Here is a 12223-nt window from a genome sequence, read left to right as displayed (position 1 = left end):
ATATAGACAATATAATAATATATTATCTTACACATTTGACTTTTATAATTTTTTAACCAGGCAAAAATAATGTCAAGTTAATGCTAGACTAAAATGAGCTAGCTACAAAATCTCCACCACTAAACTTAAATAAAAAAAATAGAATAGTGTTTTACATGAAATTGAAATTGCTTTATCTTTATGGTTAAGAAACATAGGTTTAATGTAAAAACAAAGAAAGATAATATATTCTGTATCAACAAAAAATAAACAAAGATAAAGTGACTAGAAATAGCAATAGCAAGTTAGCTAAATAGCTAAATAGCATTTTACAGGGGAAATTCATCGTACTTTACATAAATAAATACAAAAAAGCTGACAAAGGAATGCTAACTCACTTCCTGGTTGTATGACTGAACATTCTATCAATAGGAACAAACTAATATATGGCATCATTTCTCAGGTAAATTATACTGACGTGTGTTAACACTTTACATGCACTTCTAACAGCTTTAATTTTAAAACAGTTTTATTTACATTTCAGGCGTTTAGATGAGTAAAACCTACGTCACTTCCGGGCGAAAATTACGGCCCCGCCCACTTTTTGGGGGAAACAACGCTGTCATTTGAATGGCGGTCAATACAGATTCTGACGTTTTTGCCAATCCGATCAGAATTTTTTGAAAACCGTGAATTTTTGGATCTTCAGAGCTCGATATATGGTTACATTAAAAATCAGTAGGCGAGGATGTCATTTCGCCAGCTGTTACTCTCATGAGCGAGGCGGAAAATAATAGTTTTATCATGCCAACAAGCTGCTGTGTCGTTTATTGCACCTCAAACATTAAAACAAATCCAGAGTTACGTTGTTCTGTACTTCCTCTAAGAACAAAGGACAGTAAAAGAAGAGCTCTGTGGCTTCAGGCTCGATCGCCAACGCCATAGAGTGGCGAAGTCACGCCCCATCTACTTCCGGTCCATGGGACCTCGGAAAAATGATGTATAGAGTGGCGAAGTCCCTCCCCTTCCGGCGGACCTCCATGGGACCTTATTTCGGAAAAAGTATGGATCGAAGTCAATGGAGAGAGAAAGATTATCTTTTGATCCCGTTTGAATTGTGCAACGAATTACACATATGATGTTAGTCAATTTAAAAGATAATTTTGCAAGTCAAAAAAAATTGTTTTGCCGTAAAACTGTGAAGTAACACATTAGGCTTGTTTGAGACAAGCGAGACCTGCGCAGACCTGCGCAATTTCGATCAACGTCTTGCTAGTGCGTTGCATGATGGTTAGTCATTTTTGTCCGACTTGCTCTGGAGGCTCGCCAACATGAGACGTTGAAATCTCGCGGGACAAGACGCCCGCAGCCTTGAGAGCGAGGCGGCGCAGTTCCTCTCCACGGGCTGCGGAAGCAAAATGCTTGATGGGAAACGACTCGCTGGTATCTCGAGCTGAGCGCTCATTGGTGGTTTTTACCCCGTGCTGCTGATGAAACTCTCCAATTGGCTCGGCAAAAGTTTGTTGTTGTTTTGTGTCAGTTTTACGTCGCCCCCTCCATTAACATTTTTCATAATTGTTCCACAATGTTTATCATCATGAAATTAATATCTATATATGTTATACTATACTTGCACTGCTTACCGTTTTCATACTTTATATATCTTAGCATATTCATACACACTGTTCATACTGCTCACAGGCTGATATCTAGTGTATTCATACCACTCACTGTTTATTCATCATTCAATTCATTCTATATTTTATTCTGTAAATTTTGTACATTACTTTTCACTTCACTGCTTGTTGCACCTGGTTAGAAACTAAACTGCATTTTGTTGTCTCAGTACCTGTAATATGTGCAATAACAATAAAGTTGAATCTAATCTTGAGCAGGAACAAATGTATTTACTTAGTACATATCTGACATTAACGATTAAACACATGTGTGCATTCTTTATAAATGCAAACTGAGTCAAGCCGACTCCGGAGGTGGCGGTATGCACCTTAAGGTAGTTTGCAATCCGCCAAAAAACCGAGTGAAGAAGAAGAAGACGACTCCGAGCTGTCCGACTTCAGGCGAGCTTTTTGAGACCTCCCCCGGCTGCGATCGGCTATTCTCGTCTACTTTCGAGGCGAGCCGCAACGCGTCTCAAACAAGCCTATTGTTTTGTGTGAAGCGCTCAATGAACTACATCTCTGGTCTTGCATACGTCACCAACACCAAGATGGCCGTCACGTTAGCACATTGCACCTCTTTCTTTCAGAATGAAGCGAAAAGTATTAAAAGAGGTGAAAATCAATACAAGTCTGGCCATGTTGAGAACATACACAAAAGGGGAGTTAGTCGGTTCCAGCATGCGGGACCGGCATTACAAGTTTTATTTGTAGTCTTTCTAGTTGCGTATTTTTCATAGTCTTATATTTCAACAGTTTTAAGACAAACTGTGACTTTTTTTACATGGAAATTATTTTTTAAGATTGACAAACATCATATGTGTAATTTGTGGCACAATTCAAATGGGATCGAAAGATAATCTTTCTCTCCCCATTGACTTCAATACATAATTTTTCAGAAATAAGGTCCCATGGGGCGGAAGTAGATGGGCGTGACTTCGCCACTAGTCAATGGAGAGAGAAAACTTGTCTTTCGATCCCGCCAAAAATCCACGGTTTTCTTACATTTCTGATCGGATTGGCAAAATCAAATGACAGCGTTGTTTTCCCCCAAAAGTGGGCGGAGCCGTACTTTTTGCCCGGAAGTGACGCATTTGTTACTCTCATGTATACAACTATTTATTGTCTGTGGGAAGCACACAATGGATATCATGCAGCTTTCCCGACATTGTGTTTGAGTCAGAAGGCTTAAAGTAATTCCACAAAAAAGATGGAAGTCATTCTGGCGTTGGACTGTCAGTGGTCAGCCGGCATGTCAGGGCCTGCCTGGCTGATGATGGCCAGGTGGAGCACTGACCTAACCTTTGTCAGCCAGTTTTCAGGGTAAAAAGGGCTGATGAAGGCCCTCCTAAACTTATCCCCTGACAGAGTGTACAGAGCCAGGTTAGAAAACGTGTTGACACCAGCCAGAGGCCTAGAGATAATATACACTGCATGCACGATGCGCTCCACCGTGCATGACGTCGTTCTAGTATCTATCCGCAAAATACGCAGGATGTGATAAGGCAGGAAACACACCACAAACACCACCAGGATCAACACGGTCACGTGCCGCGCACGCTTCCTGAACGGACTGGACGTGGAGAGCCCATTCGCTAACTGCTTCACGATACCGACGTAACACATGGATACTACCACAAGGGGAAGTAGAAATCCGATTGCAGTGAGCAGCCTGCCGTACCAGCGCAGGTGGACAGGTATGGCGCTAGCAAAGTCCAAGCAGTAGGTCTTGTTGTTGCGTTTATCCAAGGATATCATCGTCAACATTGGTGTGACTTCGGCAGCAGTGATGATCCAGACGGCTGTGCACGCAACTATTCCCCAAACCTTCTGCTGCACCTGAGCGGCCCTCAGAGGCTGAATCACCACCACGTAACGGAACACTGCGAGACACGTCAGGAAGAGGATGCTCCCGTACAGGTTGAAATGAAAACCAAAGCGCACAAAGCGGCACATGAAGTCACCGAGGGTCCATGATTCCCCGTTGCTGTAGTAGTAGACCAGGAAGGGCAGACTGAGCACGTAGAGGAGGTCCGTCAGCGCCAGGTTGACCATGATGATGCTGCTGCTCTTCCAGGGGCGCAGCTTCGTCAGGTAGATGCCAATGGCAGTGATGTTTCCCACTAGGCCCACCACAAAGATGACGCTGTAGCAGACAGGCAGGTAGTAGCGCTTCATCAGTTGGTCGACAATAGTGCAGTTGAGATGTTCTTCGTAGTCGAGGATGCTGGCTGCCATTGTTGACTTCTGTTGACTGTGAAAATATTTTACAAACCGCGTTACAATTATAAAAAAACACAGCAACATTTTTCAAAATGTTCATTACATTTGGAAGGGTCTAGCATGGGCCAAAAGGGAACCACGATGTCCCTTTGATTTTGGAGCGGATCAGAACAATTTGACGAATATTTGAAATATTTAGACCTTAGGGCCTTGGTGAAGGTCTACTCTGCGCACTTCAAGTACCCCTCTAGTGTTACTTGTTCTTTGATACAAACATATGATATATGAGATCAGAAATGTTGGTGATTAATCTCATAATCAACTAAAAGATCTAACTAACAAATCCCCTGTTAAAATTAATATGGTAAAAAAAACTGGGACCTGCTTAATGCTCAACTTATTTTATCTGCTTTTCACAAATTTGGCCAATTTAGTTCAAATGAATACTAAAATGCTCTGCAAAGCTTCTAGAAGTTGTCTGGGTTCATCATTATGAGTCAATACTGCAAATAACAGTACTTTGATTCAATGAGTATATGTATAAAAATGCTGAACAAATGATACTTTTTTTGTCCATTTGTAATAGATGTTTCCAGCATGAAGATTATCTGTTTTTTCCGATTCCAATTGGCTGAGTCATACATTATATGTTGTTGGAGGACAAAAAACAACGGCAGCGAACACATCCTCATTCCCTTTCCCTCAGCTGTCAGATACTCATTGGTAATTACCACTGGAAGTCACAGGCACAGAAACCCAGAGGCGAGCAGACTAGCAAAGAAACAAATAATCAAGTAAACTCAGCGGGAAAGAAGTAAACAACAGCTTCTTCCTTCTTCTGCAAACAGTCTGTTTTCTGAAAGCCACTATGGATTTGATGGAGCCTGTGGCAAGCTTTCTGTAATACAGTACATTCAATCTGCTCTCATTATAGAACTGGGGACACGTGCCTGGTGTTATTTGGCATATACACTCAGATTTCACAAGGCAATACTTGTACTACACTTTGTGAACAAATACAAGTTCTATAAAGTGAGTTTTATCCATACAGAAATGCTGAGTGATAAAGGTTGAAAAACTGATCTTTCTACTCACTTCTAGTTCCAGTGTCTACATCAGTGCTCACTCCAAGCCTTCAGTGTATTGTGTTTTCTCACCCATCCCTCCGTCGCTCCCCCTCCTCCTCGCTCCACTTCCCTTCAACCCTTCTTCACACACGGGGAACTCCAGCAGGGTTTAGTTTTGAGCCCACTGTTGTGTGCTTCATCTTGAGCCATGTGCACTGGTTTCCTGGTTGCATGCTTGAGCTGATAGAGCTCAAGGTTCGCTGTATTTACACAGATCAGGTTTCAGGTGAAAATTGCTAAGAATAACGGGAAAACAAGTCCGACAACACAGATGAAGTGAACTCTCCAGTGAGTAACCTCAGGAGTTTCTTTAGAAGTTATTACTTCTTAAAGGCATGTCAACGCCTTTAACAAGGGCAATATTTGGCACGGACATACCTTGATTTCGGATAAAAGTAATGAGGAAGTTTAGCAAGATGTGGGAAATAAATGACTGTGCAAAACATACGGTAGTGTCAGGCGAAAAATAAATAGCTTTTCGCATTTTGAGCATAAAGTCTACATGTTGAGAATAAAGTCATATATTCTGAAAGTTCAACAACAATACATTGTTCTCTTGCAAAGTGGAATAAGTTTTACCCTGGTTCGGGCCATAGAAAATATTTCGCACCAGGGCCAATAAGAACTATATTGGCAACTTTTTTGTCTTAGATTTTGAATGCCACTGACCTGGCTGGGATCGGCAGACTGGACCAAAACAACGAGCTAAAAGGTGGATGATAATCAATTATTGATGAGAGGCTCTCCTGCTAAAGTGTATTGACAGTGGACTTGAGAGAAAGACATTAACTACTGCCAACTAGCCTCACATGCCTTTGTTTGTTTATTGCTGCCAATTGAACTTTGGGCTACCTTTTAAACAGCAGCCTCTCCATTTTAAGTCCCACTTCATTTGATTTCATTAACTGTATTTCAGCTATTTCAAATCTCTTGATCGAGTTTCAAACATAGACCAGCACAGTTCGACTTTCAGTCAAACAAGGTAGAAGAAAGTGAAATTATATTACCTTACATTTCTAGAGTTAATTATCCTCCTTAACACACCAGTTGTACAAATATTTGTGAACAATGATTGTCTAAATGTGGTGAGAAATCCTTCAACATCCTGTGCCATCACCTGGTAATGTAAGTGTTAAATCAACGATATGACAATGAGTCAGTGTGAATGTATTAAAGGTCAGTGAGAGGCGAAACTGTGGAGACATACTTTAACTTCTCCACTCACGTTTCATGGTTCCATTTCTCGAACATGCAGTGAAGTAACTCATGGACATGCTGACACAAATGAAGGTGTGACATGTTTGAAGATTATTTTGTAGTGTTTAAATGTCAACACTTCACCTGCTATTAACCCAGTTCCACTTCTCTGTTTACCTGACGCTACAAAGAAGCTACAAATACATCTTCTCTCGCTCCCTCGACGTGTCCCTTCTCTGATCACACGAATCAGAAAAAGAAGCAGAAGTTTACAAATGTTTATTTTACAAAAGAAATGCTAGAAATGGTGTAAACAGAGTTCTATAGATCAATCTTAATTATGATGTCTTTTTTTTTTTTTAATACTGTGGGGATAGTGCAGTCTTTCAAGAGAAACTGAGTGTTTATAGTAAAGAAAAGTGAATGTCAAAGGTGAACTCGACACAGAAATGTGAGTGCAGAGGATGAGACGACTCGGAGGCAGCGCTGGGGGATGTGGCGGGTGTCAGGAGGTGTTGGTGGGGGGTTAGAAAGAAAGGAAGGAAGAAAGTGCTTCTGTCTACAGTTTGGGCATCCTGGCAGCGTTGAGGCTCATGGACACACAGGAGGAGCCGGCAGCGTAGCGCATCTCCCTCAGCATCCCGCTCCACTGCTTCTTATCCTCCTCATACCTAACAAGACAACACAGTCAGATCTCCAGATGCAACCAAGAAAAACATGTCAACTCTGGTCCCATAACTTGAGAAGACTTACTGCCAGACGTCAGTGACCTCAGTGGGAGCCACCTCTTTGTCCTCGTTCTGAACCATGGCGAAGCCGCCCACAGCGTACAGCGAGCCACCGTTACTCAGCAGGTTGACAGAGCTCCTCTCCTGGGGGAACTCAGTGTAGGGCTCCCACCTGAGGAGAAGCACCATGAGGAGAAGGTCAGGCGTGAGATGGAGCTGTACCACGGAGCAATTTCATTTTTTGTGTGGCTGAGATAAGGTAAGGTGTCGTATTTGGGAGCCAGAAAAGCTAAATATTAAATAAATAAACAAGACATTCTTAAATAGATGATGAAAAATAAATATAGATGTCTTGATTTTATTGTGGTGTTTCCCTTCATGTCAATTTGTGGTTTAAATGACAGATAATGATTCTTAGATAATTAAGTCCCCTCTGCTATTCTTTAGCTAGCGAGCTCAAATAAAAGATGTTACTTAAATAATTAGTTAGCTCCTGGTAGCTATCAACAATGTCAAAAAGCATTCGGAATCCACCTAGTAGAGGCTAATGTAAATAAAAAAGTTCACTAGGAATACCTTTGACATCAATTGACTGCACCTGTACTAACCTAGCTAGCAAGCTAAAGGGTTTATTACTAAACAATGGCATTTAAGTTAAAATATTATATAAGTGTATTTTGTAACTTTGAGGCTCCATGGTTGGCTCTGAGAGAATTTAGTCTGAGGAAATATATATGATTTTCAACACAATTCCTCAACTAAGACCAGTTTCAACCCGAATCGTACTTGTTTGCTGCAAAGTCGTAGGCTTCACATGAAGCGATGAGCCCCTCCTCGTTGACCCCCCCAGCCACCAAGATCTGGTTGTTGTGGACAACGGACCCGAACATGGCTCTGGGGGTCGTCATGGACGCCATCTCCCTCCACTCTGCCTGCTTGTGGTTGTACACAAACACCTTGCTCAGGGCTTTGCTGTGGAGAAAAAGTAGGAAATAAGGTTTATTTCGAATGCATTCTTTGTTAATGTGATTTTATTTCACCTTTTTTCTGAATATGTGTATGTTGTACCAGCTTGAGAGAATTTGGTTTTCATAAAAGGATAAAATACCAAAACTATTTAATCATAATTTCGTAGTAAGAAATAAAGTGCCCTTTGCTGTAGAAAGATTAAGGGTGGTCTTTTTTGGAATGCCCCAAATTATGTAAATTTGGAAAAGTTCAAGATTGAAATGAAAACTGGAGCAAACAACCTCAGACAGGATATGGTTGTTCATCTTTATAATTACTTCTATGCTTGCTTTTTCCTGCTGATGGGAGTTTATGAATGTATTTACTTTATATGTTGGTATATTTAAGTGTCTAACTATGTATATTTGGAGTTTCTTTTAATTAAGGTGTTTTCTTCAGACATGCACACTAGCTTATTATTAGATACAGTGTTAAATACTTTGCTGTTCATGTATCACTGCTGAGCGTAATGGAAACAGCTAAGATTACAGACATGTTGTGTTCAGTGGTTCTGCAGAGCCTTTAATATCACTGCATTAATCAACAACAGGATCATTATTTTCTATTATGGTAATATTTCACATAGATTACACTGTAGCAGGCTAATTGCTGTCTATGAATGAAGTGCCATGCAGCCCTGCAGTCTGGCAGTATGATGAACCACAAACAGCTGCGGCTCACAGAGTAAGGTCACATGCACAGACACACACACACAGACACACACACACACATATATACACTCACTTGTCGTCAGTCTTTCCACCAATGCAGTAGACCAGTCCTTTGTGGGAGATGACAGCATGGCCGTGGATCTTCAGAGGAAGCTTTTTGGTCTCACTCCACTTCATCTTCCTGAAAAATTCATATTTAAAGTTACACTTTTACAATTTAGTTGTGCATTGATATTATGCTGCTCGTAATACGAAATGCTTAATTGTTACATGGGTGTTTTTAACATAGCCAAATCAATCTATTTTTGTGATAAAGATTAAAAGTTCCAAAAATTGTTAAACTTCAAGAAAAAAAAGCGCTAAGATTATTGAAGGAACCAATTAAGCAGGTGAGATCACAACAAAACACGATTTAAAAATAAATTAACACCATATATATATATATTTTATATTTTTAAAGGAAGCAATATTGTCAACTTTCCTGAAGTTAATTATCACCTTGAAACTCAACAAAGTGAAAGGCAGGGTGACAAATAGAGAAAAAAATCAAACAATGCTTCAGAACTAACTCAATATCGAAGCACATGACAGTGTCCAGCGACTCGTTGCTCTGGAGGTCTTTTCCTGCCACGGCGAACAGCAGGTTGTCGCTCTCTCCGATGTTGAAGAGGCATCTTGGAGAAGGCATGGGTGGCAGGGCGACCCATTCAGAGATGAGGGGATCCAACTGTGGAAATACATTAAAATGACCTCTTAGCACCCATTGTCTGTGTCTACATGTCCTGGTGAAGACAGGAATGGATCATCATACTGTAGTGTATCGAATATGCTTTCAACTGTATGTATTAAAGCCTTTAACAAACCTTTAAGTATCTGTGTCAGTTAGGCCTGATAAGCAACAAGATACATCTATTGTTTTCAGAAGATGTAACTATCCCAGTCATTCTAAGGGTCATTTAAAAGGCAAAGCCGTTTTAGATGGTTAAGTAGGACTGTTTGTGAGTTTTTTCGTGAAAACTCACAATCTTCTAAGAAACTACAAACTGTGTTTTATCAAGATTAGTTGGACATGGTAATTTAAGAATTAGATTTCTTGCCAAGAGTTTGAAGAGAATATTTATACCACCATCATGTCTTTACAATAAATAGTAAATATAGCCAGCAGGTGGTTAGCTTAGATTAGCTCAAAGACTGGTGGCAGGAGGAAATAGCTAGCCCTACTCTAAATAAAGTTAAACACAATTATTTCGTAGAGCAGACTTACAGTTGTAGCTTATTAATTTATTTTTATCCTGATTATATATCTGTTTGATAAATAAAAAATGTAAAACTGACTGAGCCATGACATGCTAGCTGTTGCTCTCTGCTACCAGCACTTTTGGTTAGCTAAGCAAGCGGTCTACAAGCTTCATATTATTGTAACTCCTAGATAAGACAGTAGTGTGTTCCCATCTGAAAGAAAGTGAATACGAATATTTCCAAAAGTGTCAAAATATTTCCTAATTCTTTTTAGTATCACATGAAAGAAAAGCCTGGTTACCAGGAAAAAGTAACATTGGAGGGGTAGATCTTTGTTTTCCTCATCCACAAACACTCCTCCAATGACGTAGAGCTGGTTCTTCTGTGACGCCAGGCTGACGTGGTTACGTGGCACCTGCTCCGACATGGCCGCCAGGAAGCACTCGTTCTCGTTGACATCATACGCCACCGATGCGGTATCATTAATCATGACGATGAATTCGCGTCCGTACATGCCTTGTCTTCGGTTGTCATTCAGGAAACCTGGGAAGGGGCTTTCCTCCTCCTCTCCTTCCACGCCAGCACCTTCCTCCCCCTCCTTCTTCGTGGGTGTCTCTGGAAGTTTTCCCTTGAAGGCATCGCTGATGACCTGGAGCGTCTTCTGGAGCTCCGGGTCCGCCTTGATGATATCATCGGACTCTACTTTGTCTTGGAAGTACTTCTCCGGTAGCAGGCGGAAGCGGATGCAGTTGAAAGCATCCTTCAGGACCTTGACTCGCTCTTTGTCATAACGTACCCATGCCATGACCGCCTCAAACACCAGCTCCTCCTTCGCCACATTTAATGAGTCTCCACCGATGACTGCGAACAGTTCGTGGGCCGCAAGCTTGAGGAACTCATCTTTGTTGTAAAGGAGTTCGAAACGGTCTGCGACGTAGTTGCGTGCGGCCACAGCGAGTCTCGGACAGCTGATCACCAGGCCCATCCTGAAGATCGCCAAGCAGTTTCCCAGAGACAACTTCTTGAGAAGGTAGTTTACACAGACTGTAAAGACAGAAGGGATCTGGAATCTGTTGGCCACAGCAATTATATCCTGGACATTGTCATCGGTGAGGTCAATCTCGGCTGAGTAGAGGTACTGAATGACCATATCCAGGATGGAAGGATTGACTTCCTCCAGGACCACCTCCTTGGTGTTTTCCACCTCTTTCCCATCCTCTGTGAAGAAGATATCCCTGAAGTACGGGCTGCAGGCGGCCATGATGAGCCGATGGCAGGGGAAGCTTCTGTCGCCTACCTTCAGGGTGCAGTCCACAAACTTGTTCTCGTTAAGCAGCTCCTTCAGCCCATCCTGAAGCAGGGTGCTCTGAAACAGGCGCAGCTCTTCCTTGATGGCGTTGGGGTCCATGGTGTGTCACTGGGGGGTCTGTGGAGAGAGGAAGGAGACGGCGGCCACAGGTCCTTTTGGCAGTCGGTCCTGGCTGGAAAAGGGAGAGCAGAGAAAAGGGTCCCCGAGTGAAGACCCTGCAATTCAATCCCGTCCCCCTCTAAATATAGCTCCCTCTGCCCCCTGCCTCCTTCAGCTTTAGTGGAATCTGACTGGGCCAAGTCACGGCACACTACAGGCCTCGGCTCGAGCAGCTGCTGTCACAGACTGAAAGAAGCAACTGGCTGCTCAGGCTGGGGATCTGCCATCATGATTCAGCTCCCAAAGTGTCATATGGCCGACTAACAGTAGAAACAATGCTGTCAAAACCCTTGAATAGCTCGCCACAAGCTGCACATATGACCGAGAGGTGGTTTAGAGCAGACGCTGTCACTTTCAAAAATATATGAATGAGATCATCCTTTCATTTAAATCCGATTTTCATTCATTCATTTATTTACTTCCTTTATTCAGTCTGAAACAGCCAAACAACTGATTTAGTCTTTACTTTGCAATTCATATATCGGGACTAAGCAACCGAGACAGATAGTATCCATCATTACGTCCCTATTACTGTCACTGATACAATTACAACCATTCCTTTTATTAAGTACTTTACTTAGCCTAATTTATCATCTTGTTATATCAACCAACATTTAATATGTCCCAAACTTTCCATTTACAGTCATAAAAAAGAAAAGCAGCAGATACCACATTTGAATCAGCAAATTGGGTATTTTTCTTTAAAGGCCGAAGCGTGATCTAAATGGTTGCTAAAGGATGTGTTTTTCGACACTTAAAGTCCACAAATCATCTAATTTTTAAAGTCAAGTTGAAATGTTTGCTTTTACCTCTATAATATCTTCTAGCACTTCACAGTTTGTTCCTTCGCTGAATCATTTGCTACATTTCAAATTTACAAGTCAAAACAAAATCCACTCTCGTTTTT

The 12223-nt window shown here is 41.6% G+C and overlaps 2 protein-coding genes across 2 annotated transcripts; both read right to left on the bottom strand.

Moving 5' to 3' along the window:
• Positions 1–2891: 2891 nt before the first annotated feature.
• Positions 2892–3893, bottom strand: LOC117546564 (2-oxoglutarate receptor 1-like). Its single transcript, XM_034216789.1, has one exon. It carries the CDS (start codon positions 3891–3893, stop codon positions 2892–2894), a length of 1002 nt encoding a protein of 333 aa, XP_034072680.1.
• Positions 3894–6466: 2573 nt separating this feature from the next.
• On the bottom strand, positions 6467–11365 carry LOC117546735 (kelch-like protein 41b). The gene is made up of 6 exons (XM_034217092.1): positions 10150–11365; positions 9179–9336; positions 8683–8790; positions 7717–7902; positions 6956–7102; positions 6467–6873 (listed from the first exon to the last, which is right to left on the bottom strand). Exons 1-6 carry the CDS (start codon positions 11254–11256, stop codon positions 6762–6764), a joined length of 1818 nt encoding a protein of 605 aa, XP_034072983.1. The 5' UTR covers positions 11257–11365; the 3' UTR covers positions 6467–6761.
• Between the last annotated feature and the right edge of the window lie 858 nt (positions 11366–12223).

The sequence above is a fragment of the Gymnodraco acuticeps genome, unplaced genomic scaffold (assembly GCF_902827175.1).
Source record: "Gymnodraco acuticeps unplaced genomic scaffold, fGymAcu1.1, whole genome shotgun sequence".
In the NCBI taxonomy this organism is placed as follows: Eukaryota; Metazoa; Chordata; class Actinopteri; order Perciformes; family Bathydraconidae; genus Gymnodraco; species Gymnodraco acuticeps.
Note: the sequence above shows the minus strand (reverse complement) of the source record. Positions and strands in the feature narration are given on the sequence as shown.

Excerpts from the sequence above, each read along its gene's own strand:
- LOC117546735 (XM_034217092.1), bottom strand. The coding sequence starts at position 11,256 with ATGGACCCCAACGCCATCAAGGAAGAGCTGCGCCTGTTTCAGAGCACC. Across the intron at positions 7,903-8,682 it reads GGTGGAAAGACTGACGACAA|CAAAGCCCTGAGCAAGGTGT; the intron begins GTGAGTGTATAT and ends TTTTCTCCACAG. Across the intron at positions 7,103-7,716 it reads TACGACTTTGCAGCAAACAA|GTGGGAGCCCTACACTGAGT; the intron begins GTACGATTCGGG and ends GCTTCTCCTCAG.
- LOC117546564 (XM_034216789.1), bottom strand. The coding sequence starts at position 3,893 with ATGGCAGCCAGCATCCTCGACTACGAAGAACATCTCAACTGCACTATT.